This window comes from Oryctolagus cuniculus, chromosome 13, assembly GCF_964237555.1.
Source record: "Oryctolagus cuniculus chromosome 13, mOryCun1.1, whole genome shotgun sequence".
Taxonomy (NCBI): Eukaryota; Metazoa; Chordata; class Mammalia; order Lagomorpha; family Leporidae; genus Oryctolagus; species Oryctolagus cuniculus.
Window position 1 is genome coordinate 69,414,876 of NC_091444.1, and position 20,537 is coordinate 69,435,412.

Sequence of the window (20,537 nt, forward strand, 5' to 3'; positions counted from 1 at the left end):
GGAGGGAAGGAAGGAAGGAAGAAAGGAAGGAAGGAAGGAAGGGAGGGAGGGAGGAAGGAAAAGAACATCCCTTGGAGTTTAAACAGATAAAGGACGATTGTAGACGTTCAAGGATTTTCTTCTTCTCCCGGTAACAATCATACATTGAAACATAATCTTAAAAAAATGTTTTAACAGAGCCGAGGCGGGGATCTTCACACACCTGCTCAACGAGGGCATTTGAGAGCAGCATAACCAGTGCAGGTCTAAGTAGGTGGGAAAGCAGTCACTGCCAGGCCCAGTTCGGGCCAGGTCTGAGCTCCAAGTAGGTGACAGGTGAGCCGCATTCATATTTTTAGTTTGGTTTTTTCTCTTCTTAGCAGTTCCTACTGCTCACCAGGCGAGGGCGGTAGGGAGACACCAGTTGGTTCGCTCCCCATCTGGTAGTTGCTCCTCCAAGGCTCAGCCTCTGAAGTAGGGCTCAAAAGCCAGGTGCGCCTCCGCGATCCCAGCCTGCCAGCTAAAGGATCAGGATCTTGCATGGGGTGACCGGGGCGGCGGCGGAGGTTAACAGGGAGTAGGGCAAGGAGCAGGCCCGAGGTCCTTCTGCTACCTCGGGGGCTCTGGGGGAGGAGGGGTCACAGGCCAAAGGTCTCAGGCATGTGACTTGCACGGGTGAACCTTTGACTTTGCGTGCGCTCTGCAGTTAGTGGAAGGAGAGCCACGTGGGGTTAAACGGATTGGGTCCCTTCTCCGCTCAGCCACGGGTCACTGGAGGGCCTCCGTCCAGTCCCTGGCCCCCAAGTCTGGGTGCTGCCGGGAGGACCCCCTCTCCCCCCTGGTCGCTGGGAGGACGTCCCCGCAGCCTGGTGGCCCGGCCAGCCCACACCAGGGCGCAGCTGCCAGGGATCCCTAGAGGCTCGCGCCTCCATGCCCAGGCCTTGGGCGGGGCCGTCCTGCCTCTGGTGCTGCCTGCAGTGTTAAGTCCGGGTCTTGGGGTCTCAGTGCTGCCATCACGGATCAGCTGCGCGCAGTCGCCCGCCTGAGGATCCTGCTGGGACACCTCGGCCACCCCTCGGCCACGGCCATCGTATCCTTGCGCCTGCGTGGGCCGCTCGGGCCCGGGCCCGGGGCGATGGCCTGGGTGCGCTCATCCCTGCTAGGGTCACTTTTCCCCCAGGGCGAGCCGGGAAGCGGGGAGGAGGCCGTGTCCCGGGACGCGGGTGGCCCCGGCGGGCCTCGCTGGCCTCTGTGGCTTTGCTCCATTGTCCGCGCGCCCTTAGGGGCTCGGTTTCTTGCTCTGGGGTCTGGGCAGCTGATTCCGAAGAGGACTTTGCCATTTTCTCTGAGGCCGCCCAGAGCCCTGCTCACAAATCCCAAAGCGGGGGGTGCTGCATCTTCCAGCCACCTCTAGGGTCCTTGTGAAGATGAAGTGAGGTGGTAGAGGCCAAAGCGCCTTAGCCGCGGTGTGCACCTGTCCGAGCAGGCGTGAAGTCAGAGCTCCCGCGTCTGTTCAGGAAGATGCCTTTCTCCTGAGAACTGAACTAGCACGGGGCGGGGGGGGGGGGGGGGGGGCTATTTCTCGGAACGGCTTGCTCCTCGGTTTTACCTTATTTGCCTTAATTCACGTCCTAGGTAGCCCACCCCACTTCAGGGACATCTTCCCCTGCCAGTTTCCAGCCTCAGAAATTCCAGTAAGTAGATCTAACTGTGATTTTTTTATTTTTTAAAAAGATTTATTTTATTTGAAAGAGGTACACAGAGAGAGAAGGAGACGCAGAGAGAGAGAGAGAGAGGTCTACCATCCGTTGGTTCAGTCCCCAATTGGCCGCAACAGCACGACCTGTGCCGATCCGAAGCCAGGAGCCAGGAGCCAGGAGCTTCTTCGGGTCTCCCAAGAGGGTTCTGGGGCCCAAGCACTTGGGCCATCTGCTACTACTTCCCCGGGCCATCAGCAGGCAGCTGGTTTGGAACTGGAACTGCTGGTATTCGAACCGGTGCCTATATGGGATGCTGGTGTCACAGGCAGATGCTTAACCTACTATATATACCACAGCACCAGTCCCCCAGAACCAGTTCTAATCAGTAAAGTTGGGAAAATATTTCACATGTTGACTTTAATTTTCTATATGTAAATTTCAGAAGGAAGGAACAGCATCAGAAACTACATAACTAATAACCCAGGCATGATATATATTACATTTAAATTAGCTTCTAGTTATATTGACATATTAGCTAGCTAGCATCTCTGGCATATCTTAAGTCACTTTTGATAGAGAAAGCTTTGACCTTCATAAATATTCTTCTTGTAATAAATATTATTAGCAATAATTCCAATTTTTAAATTGCTGGTTAAGATTTATACTTATTTATGGGATATGATATTGAATTTGATACATGTATGCAATATAAAATGATCAAATGGGGTAATTAGTTTTTCTACCTCTCAGATACCATTTCTTCTGCTCTACGTGGTTTCAAGTGCATAATTAATTGTTCTAGAGTTCAGGTACCCTGCTGTGTTACAGAGCAGAAGGGCTCACGTCAAGGAGTGGGTTATGTAGCTTGAGTCTGTGGACATGCTGTGTACTTACTTGGATGTTGTCACTTTGATTACTTCTACGAATGCACCAACCGGAAAATTAAAAGTGTATTGGATTGTTTCCCATCTGAAAAACCACATATATTCATTACACCAAAAATCTTATATACTCATCTATAATTCCATTGCTGAAAGGCACTCACTCTTACAAATTATTTTTGATATATTGTTGCAGGTTTTAAACTTTTCTTCTAAGTTTTTATTGATGTATTTTCATTTTATCTGAAAGGGAGAGAGAGAGAGAGAGAGAAAGACAATGGCAAAAAAAGAGAGAGTGAGCTACCACCCCCTGGTTCACTCTCCAGAGGAACACAGTAGTTGAGACTAGGCCGAGGCTGAAGCCAGGAGCCCAGAATTCCTTCCAAGTCTCTGACGTGGGTGCAGGAATCCAAGCCGCTGAGCCATCATCTCTTGCCTCCCAGGATGCACATTAAGAGGAAGTTGGATCAGAGATGGAGTAGCCAAGACTCGAACCAGGCACTCAGGAATGGGATGTAGGTGTCTCAGGGGATGACTTACGCTGCTGCTCCAAACACCTGCCCCTGCATCTTTCCACAAGTAGTGTCTTGGCTTTACATCACGGTCCTCATATCGTATTAGAAGAAACATCATCCAAACTATCATATGCCCTTTATTTTTAATATTTATTTATTTGAAAGAGTTACACACAGAGAGGAGAGGCAGAGAGAGAGAGAGAGAGAGAGAGGTCTTCTACCCACTGGTTCACTGTCCAGTTGGCCACAATGGCTGGGACTGTGCCAATCCAAAGCCAGGAGATTCCTCTGGATCTCCCACTTGGATTGGTTGTGGGGGCCCAAGGACTTGGACCATTTTCTGCTGCTTTCCCAGTGCATAGCAGAGAGCTGGATCAGAGGTGGAGCAGCTGGGTCTCAAACTGGCATCCATATGGGATACCAGCACTACAGGCAGTGGCTTAACCCACTATGCCACAGCACTGGCCCCATGCCTTTTATTTTTAATGCTGGAGTCATAAACTATTGAGTGGATATACTGGGGTGTTCAAAAAGTCTGTGGAAAATCTAGACTGTGAAAATACTCTGCATAGATTTCAAAAAAATTCTTTGTACCTCAATAAACTTGTATTTTTACTCTATTTGCCTCAAACTGTTTGAAGTACGCTCATAATGTCGGATAATTTTTCTTCTATTACTGCAGTTTTTTGGGGGGTTAATTACAGTCCTTGCTTTTTAGGTTGTTTTAGATTAGTTCCTTACAGTGAGGAGCAGAAATAACAGATTGGAGAGTAGAGTATGAATCTTTCTTAGGTTCTTGATACATGTTGTTTTCTTATAAGGATATTATGGAAATCTTTTCTTCTTTAGGTATACTCTGGATAATAATGTTCTAAGCCTAGAACAGAGAAAATTTTATGAAGAAAACGGGTATCTGGTCATTAAGAATCTGGTGTCGCATGCTGACATTCAGCGCTTCAGGTACGGTAGCACTGTTTGTTCGTTATGAACTGTGTGTTCTGTGGCATGAGGACCCGAGTCAAGACCCGCCTCTCCCTGATCCGTGTTTGCAGTGATTCACTTTGTTAGGAGCTGGGTATGAGCTCTGGGCTAGACTGAGGGCTGTGTCCTGGGGCCATCTGCCTAGGTTTCCGCGACTCCGTGTCCCCTCCCTGCTACATTTCATCTGTGCAATGGCCATCGGGACAGTGCTGCCATCCCAGTGGCTAAGACTAAGTACAGTGACAAGTAAGGAAAACGTAGCAAGTGGGGGCTGGCACGCGGTGAATGCGACTGGCGTGTGGCCATCATTTTTACCATGCAACCAAAAGCACAAAACTGTTTCCCTGCAGGTTTGCCAAGCTGAGCAATGTTTTCATTGTGGTAGGGTGATCCCTGCCTGGCAGTAAGGAGGCCGGCATGTCTGAGGTGGCCGTGTCCCCTCCCTGTCGCCAGGACTATTCTGTTGTAGTGCAGGGAAACCCATCCTGGAGTCTGTAGGTCCCTCTGGCAGGGCGGGGCCGGACAGGTGCTGGGAGCCCGGCTTCATGACACCGTATGCAAATTTATTTTCCTAGGAGTGAGTTTGAAAGAATCTGCAGAAAGGAGGTGAGACCAGCGGGCTTAATGGTGATGAAAGATGTGGCCATTGTGAAATCGGAGCATAACCTGAGTGAGAAATCAGTTACCAAGGTCCAGGACTTCCAGGAAGACGAGGAGCTCTTCAGATACTGCACCCTGCCCGAGGTCAGAGGCTCTGTGGGCTGGGCTTGTGTGTGGCATCGCCAGGCTGCGAGCCTGCACCCCTGCCCCCAGATCTGCTGCCCCTGCCGCTTCCCGCATGTGGCTCTAAGCGCTGTAGTCCGCAGCTGGAGGTGCTTTGGGCCCCCAGTGGGTATTTGGGGGGGTTTTGGTTGGCTTGTGGTGGCTCCTCTGGGTGGGAGCCGGGGATGCTGCAGTAGTGGGGCTCAGCCATGCTATAGTGCCCAGAGCCAGAGCAGCCCCCTCCCCAGACAGAGAATGACCGCACCCGCAGCGCCAGGGATGGCAGCCTTGAGGAGCCGTGTGTCTGTTGAGAAGGAACAGAATTCTGGGTGAACAGGACACAGCCCTTCCAAGACAACGGGCGTGAAGTTACTGGGGCCATGATACGTAAACTCATGTATTTTTTTTCTTTGGATTATTTACTTGAGAGATAGAAGTTACAGAATGAGAGAGGGAGAGACCGAGGTCTTCCATCTGCCGGTTCCCTCCCCAAATAGCCGCAACAGCTGGAGCTGGGCGCATCCGAAGCTATGAGCTAGGAGCTTCTTCCGGGGCTCCCATGTGGGTTCAGGGGCCCAAGGACTTGGGCCATCTTCCACTGCTTTCCCAGGCCATAGCAGAGAGCTGGATTGGAAGTGGAGGCCCTGAGACTTGAACCGGCGCCCATATCGGAATCTGATGCTGCAGGCGGCAGCTTTACCTGCTATGCCACAGCACTGGCCCCAGGATGCTTTGATTTAAAAATCAGATTTCTTTTTTTTTGAAAAAGAGTATTCTTTTTTTTTTTTTTTTTTTTGACAGGCAGAGTTAGACAGTGAGAGATGGAGAGACAGAGAGAAAGGTCTTCCTTTCGTTGGTTCACCCCACAAATGGCTGGTGCAGCCGGAGTGCTACACCCATCTGAAGCCAGGAGCCAGGTTCTTCCTCCTGGTCTCCCATGTGGGTGCAGGGCCCAAGCACTTGGGCCATCCTCCATTGCCTTCCTGGGCCACAGCAGAGAGCTAGACTGGAAGAGGAGCAACCAGGACAGAATCCGTCGCCCCAACTGGGACTAGAACCCAACGTACCGGAGCCACAGGCAGAGGATTAACCAAGTGAGCTGCGGCGCCATCCAAGAGTATTATTCTTTAAGCATGAACCATATTTACAAAAAAGATCTAAACAGGCCAGCCCCCCGGCTCAATAGGCTAATCTTCCACCTGCGGCACTGGCACACCGTGTTCTAGTCCCGGTCGGGGCGCCGGATTCTGTCCCGGTTGCTCCTCTTCCTGTCCAGCTCTCTGCTGTGGCCTGGGTGTGTGTAGTGGAGGATGGCCCAAGTGCTTGGGCCCTGCACCCGCATGGGAGACCAAGAGAAACACCTGGCTCCTGGCTTTGGATCAGCGTGGTGCGCCGGCCGAGCGTGCTGTCCACAGCGGCAATTGGAAGGTGAACCAACGGGAAAGAAAGACCTTTCTCTCTGCTTCTCTCTCACTGTCCACTCTGCCTGTCAAAATTAAATAAATAAATAAATAAATAAATAAATCAAATTAAAAACAAATAAGAAAAGGTCTAAGCAGTACACAAAGACATGAAGCAAAAAGGAGTGACCCCAGCTCCCCGGAACCTCGCTCCCTGTTGAGTGTATACGTCGGGAATTCTCTCACTTGTACACCTCCTGCCTGTGTCGGGGATCAGGAACCTCCTGGCTGTCACCTTGTGTTTTTCACTTACAGTGGGTGCCTGTCATCCTCCCATAGCCCTCTGCATGGAGCCACCTGGTAACTTTCAAACTGCAGTATGCCAGGGTCTTAGTTTCCGAGCCATTTGTTGGAATGGCTCAGCAGGAGGCTTCCCAGGGAGTATAGGAATTATAAGCAGGTGCTGTTAGAGAGCTTGGTTCCCAGAGGTGGGCTGTACAGGGATGCCACCTGTGCCGTCACATCCAGGTCCCAGACAGAGGACCGAGGGGAAGCGGCCCCCTGGACTGTCGTGCAGTCCTGTGCTGGAGATGGAACTCGGCTGCGGGATGGTGGGTGACAACTTGTGGTTGGCGAAACGCTGCTGTGAATACCTTGGGTGAATATTGGCAGTTCCTGTAGCGCCCTCAGGAGGTACGAGTTACGTGAATGGTTACTTCTCTGTCCATGTGTTGGGAAGCATCACCAGCACATCGAACTCAACGATTTTCAGGAAGTTAGTACTCGGGATAAGATTTAGAAGGAAGCTGATGTAATTGAGGCAAGTGACTGGCTAAAGAACACTACGGAGGACACAGGGATGGTGGGGATGGCTCTCAGCCGTGGGGGTTTATAAGCGCCAGCCCAAGTGAAGGTGCACAGTCCCAGGCTTGGTGTAGATGGAACCGTGAGGCCTGCCTCTCGAGCTGTTTGTACATTTCAAGTGTTTCAGGCTGTAACTGCCAACATTCCCGACCTAGCAGAGATCAGGCTGTGAGGAGGAGCGGGCCCTGCCTCCTGTTTTGGAATCAGACCCGGCCACGCTTGAATGCCGTCTTCTTCCCTGATCTGACTTCACCCTTGGCCGTGCACCCACAATGCTCCCAGGTCATGACTGAGTCAGTATCTTGATTCTCACGTGACCTCCAACTGCACAGGCACAGGACCTGCTTTTCTTGTCCACTGCTGCACGCCTGCTTCCTGTGACTGGGCCTGCTTCCTGCCTATGTGAAGACGTGGAGGGGAGGGCACACTGGTTGTGCAGTGTCCTCTGAGCCGCTGCCCTGCTCTGACCTGGACGCAGCTGACAGCAGCGAATCCTGCTGAGCTCTTCCTTTCTTCTCTTACTGTCTGAGAGGCAGACTGATGGAGAAATCTCCACTCACAATTCTACTCCACAGATGCCCATAAGTGTCCAGGGCTGGGCCTGCCAAAGGTGGGCGCTGGAACTCAATCCAGGTCTCCCACGTGGGTGGCAAGAACCCAGCGACTTGAGCCATCAGCTGCTCCCTCCCAGCGTGTGCACGAGCAGGGAGCTGGAATTGGGCACAGAGCTGGGACTCAAACCCAGCTGCCGGGCCAGATGCTCCCCTTGGGCCCACTTAGGCAGGGTCGTTCTTGTGCAGGGTCTCCAAGAAGAAAAAGGAAGCCGTTTCTCCCTGGGCACTGTCTGTGGCTTTGGGTGGCAGAAGGGCTGGTCCTGGCCTTCTAGGCTGATACCTTACAGAAACGCACCCCTTTCTTGTAGAAGAGAAACAGGTTATATTCCCAGCTACTCAGACAAGCCTGCCCAATTCAACGGGTTGTAGATTTAGAGTGGTTTCCAGTTTCTGGATTTTCCCCCATGCTTTGTTCGCAGTGTTGTGAAATACTGACTGTTACCATCTTGCCTGTCATAGAGTAGCTGGCCTTGGCGCCACTGGCCTGTACTTCTGATTGCCCATGAAACTTTGTTCCTCCCCCTCCCCCTTATTTTTCTTAGATCTTGAAATACGTGGAGTGCTTCACCGGACCCAGTATTATGGCCATGCACGCAATGCTGATTAACAAACCTCCAGATGTTGGTAAAGGACTCTTCTTATTTTTTTTATTTAATTTTATTTTTTTAAACTTTTATTTAATAAATATAAATTTCAAAAGTACAGTTTTGGATTATAGCGTTTTCCCCCCCGTAACATCCCTCCAACCCTCTTTCTTTTTTTTTTTTTATCTTTTATTTAATGAATATAAATTTCCAAAGTACAGCTTATGGATTACAATGGCTTCCCCCCCATAATGTCCCTCCCAACCACAACCCTCCCCTTTCCCACTCCCTCTCCCCTTCCATTCTCATCAAGATTCATTTTCGTTTCTCTTTATATACAGAATATCAGTTTAGCATACATTAAGTAAAGATTTCAACAGTTTGCTCCCACACAGAAACATAAAGTGAAAAATACTGTTTGAGTACTAGTTATAGCATCAAATCACAATGTACAGCATACTAAGGACAAAGATCCTACATGAGGAGTAAGTGCACAGTGACTCCTGTTGTTGACTTAACAAATTGACACTCTTGTTTATGGCATCAGTAATCACCCTGGGCTCTTGTCATGAGCTGCCAAGGCTATGGAAGCCCCCTGAGTTCACTGGTGGGTGGCAGGGGCCCAAGCACTTGGGCCATCTTCTGCTGCCTTCCCAGGTGCATCAGAAGGGAGCTGCGTTGGAAGTGCAGCATTCAGGACTCGAACCAGCGCTCATAAAGGATGCCAGCATTGTAGGTGGTACTTAACCAGCGGTGCCACCACAGTACTCCAGGACTCTTCTTATTAAGGAGAAGCAAGAAAAAATTGTTCAATTAACATATGTGAGGTTGATGTTCTGACCTTGGTGGTGCAGAACTTCCAGGCTTCTGGCTCAGACTGGCTTTGCTCCTGCAGTTGTAGTGGCTGGTTCACTCCCCAAATGGCCACAATGACCAAAGCTGGGCCGATCCAAAGCCAGGAGCTTCTTCTGGGTCTCCTACGCAAGTGCAGGGGCCCAAGGACTTGGGCCACAGTAAACTGCTTTCTCAGGCCATTGCACAGAGCTGGATCGGAAGTGGAGCAGCCAAGACTGAAACCCCCACCCATATGGGATGTGGCACTGCTACTCCACTTACTGGCCCCTTCGCATTTGATTTGACATCCAGTTGGTTGCTTCTCTCTCAAGGTTGATTTTTCTGTAGTTTTGTTTCATTTCCTGGGGATAGTTCATTTTTCTGGTTTTCTAGGCAAAGGATAAGGAATTCTGAGACTTGGACAAATGTCTTTTTAAGACATTAGATTTAATTTGATTATTTATTTAAAATTAAAAAAAATTTGTCTGAGAAGAAAAGAGAGAGAGCGAGAGCCCTCTCAAGAAAGAGCCCATCTTCTGATTCACTCCCTGATACTTGCAATGCCTGGGGCTGGGCCAGGAACTCAATCCAGGTACCCACCTGGGTGGCAGGAACTAAGGTACTTGAACCATCTTCACCCAGTGCCTTCCAGGGTGCAGAGTGGCAAGAAACTGGAGTTAGGAGCCAGGACTGAGTATCACACCCAGGCATCTGAATGGGGATGCAGATGTCCTCACCAGTGTCTTAACCACGGGGCCTCTTGTCTGCCCTTGAACGTCTATTAACAGCAGGTTCTCTTTCAGGCAAGAAGACGTCCCGTCATCCCTTGCACCAGGATCTGTACTATTTCCCCTTCCGGCCCAGCAATCTCATTGTTTGTGCGTGGACCGCGATGGAGCACATTGACCGGAACAACGGTTGTCTGGTGGTGCTTCCCGGCACCCACAAAGGCCCCCTGAAGCCGCACGACTACCCGCAGTGGGGGGTAGGTCTGTCTAGGAGCCGAATCTCCTTCCCGGTTTTAAATTTCACTCAGCATCCATAAAGAGCATACAGGGGAGAGGGCACTGCCTTTCTTAGCCAAGCGCTGTCCTGAGACTTAGAAGTGCGATCAGTTGGAGGATGTCAGACCAAACACCCAGTGTAGTTGTCCTTTGAACACGTGTTTGAAAACCGGCCCAGGTGGGGAACTTGAGCAGGTGCTGCGGAGGGCCCGAGATGGCACGGCCTAATCGCAGAGGAAGACGTAAGCACTTCAGTCCTGGATGTGGGTGATACGTGCCCCCCGAGTCTGCTCGCTGACCGTGGCTCTGAGAGCGGAGAAGAGGAAGGGATCGTGTGCTCCAACTGCAAAGGCCAGCAGGGCTCTTCGGAGGGCTGGTCGGGGGAGCATGGCCCAAGCAGAGAGGCCTGGTTTAAAGGGCAGAGAGACAGAAAGAGAGGGGAGGGGTGGGGGGGGAGAGGGTGCGAGAGAGAGGGAGAGAGAGAGAGAGCTCCTCCATCTGCAAATTCACTCCCCAAATGATCACAATAGCCAGGGCTTGGACAGGTGTCCCCAGTAGGTGGCAGGGACACACTGTACTTGTCACCTGCTGTGTCGCAGGATGTGCGTCAGCAAGAAGCTGGGTCCAGAAGCCTAGGAACCAGGACTCAAACCAGGCATTCTGATGTGGCATGTGGGTTTCCCAGTCATCATCTTTGCCCCAAACTGAGCATATTTTGAGTCTATAACATGATCACTTTGATACACACACACACACACACACACACGCACCCCTGTGCAATCCCCACCACAATCGAGATAAGCTCTCTTAATCACAGGTAAACACTGAGTTACTTTCTGGCTTTGTTCATCCGTGCAGCTGTAGATGCTGGGGACTGGTATGTTCCTTTAAGCCAATGAGTGGCGGCATCAGATCGGTCCTTGAGGAAGAATAGGCTGACGCTCTGACCCAGGATGCACTGGAGCTGTGGGCGTCCAGAGCCAGAGGAACCAGAAGGAGATCATGAGCATTTGAGGCGTAAGATGAGGAGGTCGGGAAGGCCTGAGAGATGGTTGGGCTGGAAGAGCACCTGCGGCAGGAAGTGGGGGTTGTAGGTCTTTAGAAGTGAAGAACCTCTGAACGTTCGTCTCCGTTAGTTAGAATTCTTGCACGGATGATTAGTGTTACGTGAAAATATTTGAGTCTGGATCCTGTTGGAAAAACTTGGAATTGTGAGATCATCATTGAAGTTCCGGTTTTGGTGAGAGTTAATGCAAGTAAGCAGCAGGAGAGGCTCTGGATGCCTTAGGCCGAGGGATGTCTGTAGGTCTCCAGGGCCAGGCTGGGGCTGTCCCCTCTGTGGGGCTCAGAGTGATGGCAGCTGCAGGGCTGGGGGTCTGACTCGCTGAGCCTGGGTCACGTTTCCACCTTTTGCCAGAAGAGAAGGGCACTGGGTCAAGGTTCACCACTCTGCAGCAGGGAAGTGGGCGCAGACAGAGGCATGGGATTTGGGATCCCTTGGGAAGCTGAATGGGTGCTCCTGCCTCCCTGCCCCCCAGTGACCCATGTAAACTCCCACACTGTGAACTTTATTGTCTTTCTCGCTGTCTGTCTTTCCTCTCTCCCTTCCTTCCCTCCTCCCTCTCTTTCCCTCGCTGTCTCCCTCCCTCCCTCTGTCCCTTCCTTCCTTCTCTTTTTCTTTCAGAGACAAACACAGCGCATGCATGCACTCCCATCTACTGGTTCACGCTCCCCAGAAACCCGCAGTGGCAGAGACCAAGGAGCTGGGAGCTCAGGCCAGGTCTCTCATGTGGGTGGCAGGAACCCAAGTAATTTTTTAAAATAGGAGCTTACAGCTTATTATTTTATTTATTTTTAAGATATTTTTATTTATTTGAAAGGCAGAGTTACAGAGAGAGGTAGAGACTGAGAGAGAGAGGTCTTCCATCCACTAGTTCACTCCCCAGATGGCCACAATGGCTAAAGCTGTGCAGATCCGAAGTCAGGAGCCAGGAGCTTTTTCTGGGTCTCCCATGTGGGTGCAGGGGCCCAAGGACTTGGGCCATCCTGCACTGAACTCCTGGAGCACAGCAGAGAGCTGTTCCGAAGAGGAGCAGTCGGGACTAGAACTAGCACTCATATGGGATGCTGGTTCTGGCTCTTCAGGCCAAGGCTTTAACCCACTGTGCCATAGCACCGGCCCCAGGAACCCAAGTACTTGCCCCATATTCTGCTGCCTCGCAGGGTCGGCATTAGTTGAAGCTGGAGGCGGGCATGGAACTCAGGCCCCTGATGTGGAGTGTAGGCATCTACACAGCTAAGCCAAACCACACCCTGAGGCTTGCAAGCTTTACATGCTTCTCACTTGTGTTTCTGCAATAAAGAAGCAACCCATTACCTAAAGCGATAACTTGCTTTGGAAACAGTTTTAAACAAACACCAAATGTATTCTTTTGGTTTTTTTCTTACTAAGGACGTGACATAAATGGTTTTGAGCAAAAAGTAAATAAAGTACAAATTGAGCATTTCCACCCTGCCCCTATTTCAGAAGGACTGGCTTCTCAGAGACGCGCCCCTGTAATGGAGAAGAATGTTCGCGAGCTCTGGGAGAGGACACTGCTGGCAAAGACTGTTACAGAGTCAGCTGGCAGGGTCAGGAGGAGGGCGGATAAGGGTGACCCCTGTACTGATCCAAAAAGCAAAGCCCATCTGTGGCTTCCTGTTTGACTCAGTCATGAAATTTCAAAGATTTTAATACCAACACATGACTTCTCAAACCAGGCACCGAGAGGCTTTTGTGTATGGAAAACTTTGTCTTTCTTTCTGTTTTTTTTTTTTTTTAAAGGTTCTTTTATTTATTTGAAAGGCAGAGATACACACACACACACACACACAGAGCGCGAGAGAGAGTGAGAGGGAGCGACAGGGAGTGAGAGGGAGTGAGAGAGCACTTCCATCTGCTGGTTCCCTCCCCAAGGGCTGGGGTTGGGCCAAGCTAAAGCCAGGAGCTTCTTCCTGGTCTCCCACATTGGTGCAGGCACCCAGGTTCTTGGGCCAACATCTGTTGCCTTCTCAGACACATTAGCAGGAAGCTGGATTGGAAGTGGAGCAGGCAGGACTCGAACTGGCGCCAATATGGGATGCGAGCATTATAGGCCAAAGCTTAACCCATGTACCACAGTGCTGGCCCCTGAAAACTTTTCCAAGACTGATTCAGATGTCTCTTTCTCTTGGAAGAACAGAGAGTGCCCGTGCTCCCGTGGTGAGCCGTTGAACAAGTTTTTACTGATGCTGCTGCTTCCTCGTGTTTAGCTGTGTCTTCTCTTGTGTGTCGCAGGGAGGAGTTAATTTAATGTACCACGGGATCCAGGACTACGAGAAGAACAACGCCCGCGTGCACCTTGTGATGGAGAAGGGGGACACAGTTTTCTTTCATCCTTTGCTCATCCATGGATCCGGGCGGAACAGAACCCAAGGCTTCCGGAAGGTATGCGTTCACGTTGCTGCAGCTCTCAGAGCTGATGAGTTAGAAACAAAAATTTTAAAATATATGAAAATGTGAAGGGTGTGCGAGTTTTAACTAAACTGGACTTTAGTCCAGTTTGTTTACCAGGAAATCAATTTCTGGGCCTTGTGCCTTTTTGGCTCTTATCAGTGAGAAGCCAGAGGACCTCAGGATCCTAATCATGTGGATATTACTACTGACACATGAACGTGCTCGGGATGGCTTCTTCTGGGGCAAAAATGTGGAATTTAGATGCTTGTGTAAAGGATAACCAGAGGGAACTTCATGTTAATATTACTGCTGGGAAAACAGTATTGATCCAATACACGTTGTATTGATTCTGAATTGATTGCCCTGAAGCCAGAACGAACAGCAGCCATATATATGTATCTATATATATTTATATCTATATAGATATAGAGATATATCTAGAGATATATATGTATCTTTTTTAATCCCTTGGCCTTAGAAGGTTTTAATTTCATTGCTTGCATTCAAAAGGGAATGAGGATCCTCACACACCCTGGATGGTTGACTTCTTGGTCTCACAGACTGACGGTCCCGTGGGTGCACATTCTCCCAGGATAACATGCTGTCCACACCCAATACTGGAGCTCCTTTGGGGCCCAGTGGGGCTTTCCAGTTCATCATGCTGTTCCCATCAATCCCTGAAGCCTCTCTGAGGCCAAAGGTCAGGGGTCACATTTCCTGTTCCATCCATTCATTTTCTTCCCTGGGCTCAGTAGGGCCCAGATTAGGCTGAGGCAAGTTGAGGCAGCCTTCCCAGGGGCAAAATTTAAGGGGATGAGGCCAGCGCTGTGGTGTAGTAGACTAAGCCTCTGCTTGTGGTGCTGGCATCCGATATGGCTGCTGGTTCGTGTCCCAGCTGCTCCTCTTCCAATCCAGAGTCTGCTATGGCTGGGAAAGCAGTGGAAGATGGCCCAAGTACTTGGGTCCCTCCACCCACATGGGAGACCCGGATGAAGCTCCTGGCTTTGTCCTGGCCCAGCTCTGGCCATTGTGGCCATTTGGGGAGTGAACCAGCAGATGGTGGATCTTTCTGTCTCTCTCTGTCTCTGTACTTGACCTCTCAAAAAAAAAAAAAAAAAAAAACTTAAAATTGAGAGGATTCCAATAAAACCTCAGCAATCAAGGTCCCTTACATTTTTCCCAAGTCACAATGAACACAAACAACCCATCCTGTGCAACAATGCCAGAATCTTAAATAGAAGATGGGATTGGACTCTGCACTCACACAGCCCTCCGAGCCACAGGAGTGAGGAGGTGCAGGGACAGTTATGCAAATGTCGCTGTGGGTTTTACTACCTGACTGTGCAGTGTTCCTCCAGGATGTTTTCAGTAGCCTTAATGCCCTGGAAAAATATTAATCATCATGACATAACAATGTGAATGCCAGCGCACACATGTTTGCCTTTGCCTGGGGCTCTGCTGTGGCTACACGGGGGCTCACCTAAGGAAATGGAGTTTGTCACTCCACTCTCTGGAAGCTCCATGTGTTGGGCAAAGTAGTAAGTCCTCCTGCAGGGTGCAGTCACCTTAAGATATCTGACCTGTGGCAAAGACAGTGAGTTTTAACATTGCTTTGCCAGAACGGGAAGAACCACATAACTTAAGCCTTTGCCTTGAAGGAAACAGCGGCCTTGGCCTTGAAGTGTTCCCTCTGATTTGCGAGGAGGTGGGCATGGGTTTTCTTTCCACGGTGTCTTTTGTTTTCATGCTTGCCATCAGAATACTAACCCTCCCAAATTTGGCAGGGGGCCTAGCCTTGGAACTAAGAAGATGACGGGCTACTTGGGATACCTGGCTTTGTGGGGCTTAGGAAAATCCCATGGCAAAGTTCTCTCACCTAGGGGATTGTGTTTCCTGTCCCCTCTATACCTTTTCTTTTCTTAAAGATGTATTTTTTATTTAAAAGGCAAAGTGACAGAGAAAGAGAGAGAGAGAGAGAGAGAGAGAGAGAGAGAAAGAGAGAGAGAGAGAATCTTTGATGCACTGGTTCACTCCTCAAATGGCTGCAATAGCCAGAGCTGGGCCAGGCTGAAACCAGAATCCTGGAAGTCTGTGTGGGGCAAGGACCCAGGTGCTTTCCCAAGAGAGGTCTTCCATCCACTGGTTCCCTCCCCAATTGGCTGCAATGGCCATAGCTGGGCTGATCTGAAGCCAGGAGCCAGGAGCTTCTTCCAAGTCCACACATGGGTGCAGGGGATCAAGTAATTAGGCCATCTTCTACTACCTTCCCAGGCCCTAGCAGAGAGCTGGATTGGAAGAGGAGGAGCCAGGACATGAACCAGTGCCCATATGGGACGCTGGTGATATAGGCAAAGGCTTAGTTCACTATGCCACAGCACCAGCCCCCCATCTACACCTTTTAAAAAACAATGATGGGCTCAGCTGCCTCAGTTATCACACCTGGTTAAAACCATTTGTAAATTTTCAGTTAGCCTTTAACTGGCGTCCTGGGAGAGGGATGGAGCTGAGCTACAGAGACACTGATTTTGTGTCCCATGGAGCAGGCTTCCAGTGTAGAATTGGCTGGGTAAGAGAAGGCCTCCCTGCCTGGTTGGTTGCTGGCAGCAATGGGATGTGTTTCTCAATTTCACCACTCTCTATAGGCCATTTCCTGCCATTACGCCAGTGCCGACTGCCACTACATTGATGTGGAGGGCACCATCCAAGAAAACATTGGGAAGGAAGCTTCACGAATGGCGGATAAATTCCAGGGCTATGAGGGCACCGTGGACTTGAAGGTACGCTTGTGAAAAATTAGGTACAGGTGTCAGGTGTGTCTTCAGATGCTTCATGGTTCTCCCACCCAGTTTAATTCTGGGAGGTGCAGAGTGCACCTTCTGAAGTAGCTTCCCAGCATGAGAATCTTCTTCCTTCATTACCTGCAGGTGTGACCCCAGCTGGCAGGTCTTGGCATTTTTCCCACGAAATCTTGTCCCTTGCCTTTTGTTCAGTCCTTAAAATGCCTCACACAGACAACCTAATCTGTCCACTGGGACTTCTGTCTGACACCCTGAATTTTAACACAGGATAAACACAGTATGCAGTCAGCTCTGCTTAATTGCAAGTTCTGCGTCTGTAGATCAATCATCCAAAGTATAAAAGACAAGAGGAAACATTTGAAAAAATATTCCACTTGTCCCAAATATGTACAGACTTGTTCCTTATTAACGAGCAGACAGTCAAAGCTACCGGTGACCAGCAGACAAATTATCTGTGTCATTAGTCCCTGAATGATCCAGAACAGCTGTTTACATAGCATAGTCATTGTACTAATATTATGAAGACTCTAAAGATGACTTGAAGTAGGCAGGAGGATGTGCACAGGTTAGATCAGGTTTAATACACTACTTGATACTCAGATGGGGGACTGGAGCAGCCTCAGATGTTGGTATTCCCTGGGGGTCCTGGAACCAGTGCCCTGAAGATATGATGAGGTCCAGCTGCACATATGTTTGAGGTTCAGCAAGGCTGTGCTGAATAAATGCCTCCTATATTTACTGAGAATGGCGGTGCTAATTGTTGTGATCTGCTCTATAATTCTTTGTGAGGTATCAAAGCACGTTCACGTCCATTCTCCTGTTTTTTTCTCCCACACTGAAAGGAGCAGTCAGCACAGCTCCATGCTGTGTAGGAGAACATAAGAGTCAGGTGGTTGGTGCAAGTTTCTTTAGCAACATAAGATTTCAGAGGTCTAATCCTAAAATCATCCTTTCCACCATACCTTTTGCCCAGAAATAAATAATAAACAAGGAGTTCTAAATTGTGTCATCAAAAAACAAAGGAAAAAAAGCAACAAACAAATTAGTAACCCAAGACACTGGTTTTCCCGGTTAGGATGTAATCAGGAGTAGAATGTTCTAGATGGCTCAAGCAGTTAGCATAAAGGGCGGCAGGGAAGTGCAGAGGAAACTCTTCAGGAACTGGCGATGTTACGAGACATTCCCTGCAGTTAGCAGGTGCACCACCTCAGCCAGGGCTGGCGATGTGGGGCCCCCACTGACTTAGTGTGGTGGCACTATTTTAGATATTAGATTAATTGGAGTCTCAGAACATGGTTTACTTACTAACCAGTGTAGCAATAACGGGGAAATTTTCCCCCTATTTAACCCTATGTAGATGGTGAATAGGCAAATAGAAGTGTTCCATAAATTCCTTCTGTTTGGCCTTATTTCCAGGATGTTTGGATATTTCGAAGTCGACTTGTGAAGGGGGAACGAGTCAACCTTTGAAACCACCCTTTGCTAAAACTCTCCTACAGGAACGCCAAACAAAACCAGGTGTCAGAAGAAAACCCTTCCCTTGTGATGGTGTCATCTGTGCTATCACTCGTTAACAAAATCACAAACCATGGCTCAGGTACTTGATTGCATACAGTGAATTCTGCAGTGCAATGAGGGTGTGGTGATGGAAGTAAAAACAGTAAAACTGAAATAGTATTGTCTCAAGGAAAATCATCTGGGGTTACAACAAGATTAATAAAGATAGTTGACATATAATTTCAGTGTGTGAAGTCGGTTATTTCGTTCAGTTGCTGAAATGAATGCTTTGGAACTCAGGAAGAGCTGAGGTTTGCATTTCTGTCCTGATAAACCCACAACCTACCAATTTCCTGTCGTGACAGATGCTTCTCCAATTAAGAACACCATATAACACATTGACCTTTTATTAAAGGCTTCAGGAGGACATAATAAAGACACAGTAAGGGTCTGATACAGGCCTTCTTGCACAACTTGCTCAACCCAACTGTCCTCCTTAAGAAACCCACCTGGTATTTCTGTTCTTTTAAAAATTAGTTTATTTGTTTGAGAGGCAGAGTTACAGAGAGAGAGGGGGAGAGACAGAGAGATCTTCTATGCACTGCTTACTCCCTACGTGGCCAAAGACAGGAGCCAGGAGCATCTTCTGGGTCTCCCATGTGAGTGAAGTGGCCCAAGGACTTGGGCTATCTTCCACTGCTTTCCCAAGCCATGAGCAGGGAGTTGGATTGGAAGTGGAGCAGCCAGGACTTGAACCAGCATCCACACGGGATGCCTGCACTGCAGGTGGTGGCTTAGCCTACTATTGCCACAGCGCCAGCTCCTATCTCTGATCTTTTCCTCTGTTCAGATGGTGTGTTCTATTGGGCAGGGCAGTCCAAAGCCTTGAGCATTTATGAATGAAACACCACTTCCTTCATTGTACAGAGAAAGTTTTAGGTACTTTTGCCTGGATTGGAAGTATCCATGGACTGGAGAGGATTTCACCACAGCACCATATTTCTGGACCAGTGGAGGGCAGCAAGGAAACACAGTCTTGATTTTTAAAATTGTAGTTAGGACTTTAGTGAGAAAAAATAACAAAGGGTCGCTTTCTTGCCATTCTGCTAAGCAGAAATGTCCCCAAATCTAGCATCACCTTTCTGGTCGGTTTCTTTGTAGGGACACCTTGTTTAGGACTTGTTCCATCTGGAAACCAGGGTTGCCAAGGGACTCCTGGGGAGGATCTGAGCAGACTGGATTGTGGAATGGCGCTAAAATGTAAAGAAGGAATGCCAGTGTGAATAGATAGCACTTAGGCAACACTGTTTTGTTCTGGACTAAACTTCCCAAGCTGGTTTCAAACGTCAGTGTTAAAAAAAGGGTGTGTGTGTGTGTGGCATTGTGGCATAGTGGGTGGAGCTTGTTTGAAAAGAGTGGATTTGGGGCCGGTGCTGTGGCAGAGTGGGTAAAGCCGCCGCCTTCAGTGCTGGCATCCCATATGGGTGCTGGTTGAAGTCCTGGCTGCTCCATTTCTGATCCAGCTCTCTGCTATGGCCTGGGAAAGCAGTAGAAGATGGCTCAAGTCCTTGGGCCCCTGTACCTGCATGGGAGACCCTGAAGAAGTTCCTGGCTCCTGGCTTGGATTGGCAGACTCTGGCTGTTGTGGCCATTTGGGGAATGAACCAGTATATGGAAGACTTTCTTTCTCTCTCTCTCTGCCTCTGTAACACTGGCTTTCAAATAAATAAGTACATTAAAAAATAAAGACAAAAAAAAAAAAACTTCTGTAGGAAAAGTAGATAGCACAAGATGTTTCTGTCCATGTGTATTTGTGAGTGAAAGCCAACCAATCAGGACGTCACATTTTATCCATGGTTTTGTCCATGAAGGAAAAGAACAGCTGAGTGAATGGGCACTGCTCATCGTCCATGTGGATCCCAGGCGAGTGGAGGAGTGAGGAGGAGCTGTAAAGGGGATGGCACTGGTGCTTGGCAGAATGAGGGCTGCCTGGTGCCTCAGAGGGTGACTTGGCCTGGGCTGCTGTTCCTTTCAGCAGAGACTAATCTAGAAGTTAATGCTCAAACAAAGCACAAAATGAAACAAAAGGAAAGGCTTCCCTTGTATGAATTTTGGGACTCCCAGCTTAGGAAAATCAAAGGTCTTTGCTCACTGTCTACAGTGCAAGCCTTCCTCGACTCACCTTTCATTCCTGTGTTCTTTTTTTTTTTTTTCAATTGTAAAATGCCCCTAATGGAAACTCTTCCACATAAATCAGGTTTGTTTTTTCCATAACTTTTGTTTAAAAAAGACTCATTTTATTTATTTGAAAGGCAGAGTTACAGTGAGAGAAGTAGAGAGAGAATCTTCCATCTGCTGGTTCACTCCCCAATGGCCATAATGGCTGGAGCTGGACCAGTCCAAAGCAAGGAGCTTTTCTGGGTCTCACATATGGGTACAGGGACCCAAACACTTGGGCCATCTTCTGCTGCTTTCCCAGGCACATTAGCAGGGAGCTGGATCAGAAGTGGAGTAGCAAGGACTCAAGTTTGTGCTCATATGGGATGCCGGTGCTGCAGGCAACAGCTTAGCATGTTATACCACAACACCAACCCAACATAAACTGTTTTTTTATTTAAGACTTACTTATTTTAGAGGCAGAGTTAGAGA

At 49.1% G+C, this 20,537-nt stretch overlaps 1 protein-coding gene across 1 annotated transcript; it reads left to right on the forward strand.

Annotated features, from left to right (window-relative positions):
* Nucleotides 1-1,620: 1,620 nt before the first annotated feature.
* On the forward strand, nucleotides 1,621-18,128 carry LOC127485864 (phytanoyl-CoA dioxygenase, peroxisomal-like). Its single transcript, XM_070055676.1, has 8 exons — nucleotides 1,621-1,673; nucleotides 3,925-4,035; nucleotides 4,632-4,800; nucleotides 8,239-8,320; nucleotides 9,918-10,099; nucleotides 13,435-13,584; nucleotides 16,236-16,370; nucleotides 17,808-18,128. Exons 3-8 carry the CDS (start codon nucleotides 4,681-4,683, stop codon nucleotides 17,859-17,861), a joined length of 723 nt encoding a protein of 240 aa, XP_069911777.1. The 5' UTR covers nucleotides 1,621-1,673; nucleotides 3,925-4,035; nucleotides 4,632-4,680; the 3' UTR covers nucleotides 17,862-18,128.
* Nucleotides 18,129-20,537: the final 2,409 nt, after the last annotated feature.

Excerpts from the sequence above, each read along its gene's own strand:
- LOC127485864 (XM_070055676.1), top strand. The coding sequence starts at position 4,681 with ATGGTGATGAAAGATGTGGCCATTGTGAAATCGGAGCATAACCTGAGT. Across the intron at positions 4,801-8,238 it reads GATACTGCACCCTGCCCGAG|ATCTTGAAATACGTGGAGTG; the intron begins GTCAGAGGCTCT and ends TATTTTTCTTAG. Across the intron at positions 13,585-16,235 it reads GAACCCAAGGCTTCCGGAAG|GCCATTTCCTGCCATTACGC; the intron begins GTATGCGTTCAC and ends CACTCTCTATAG.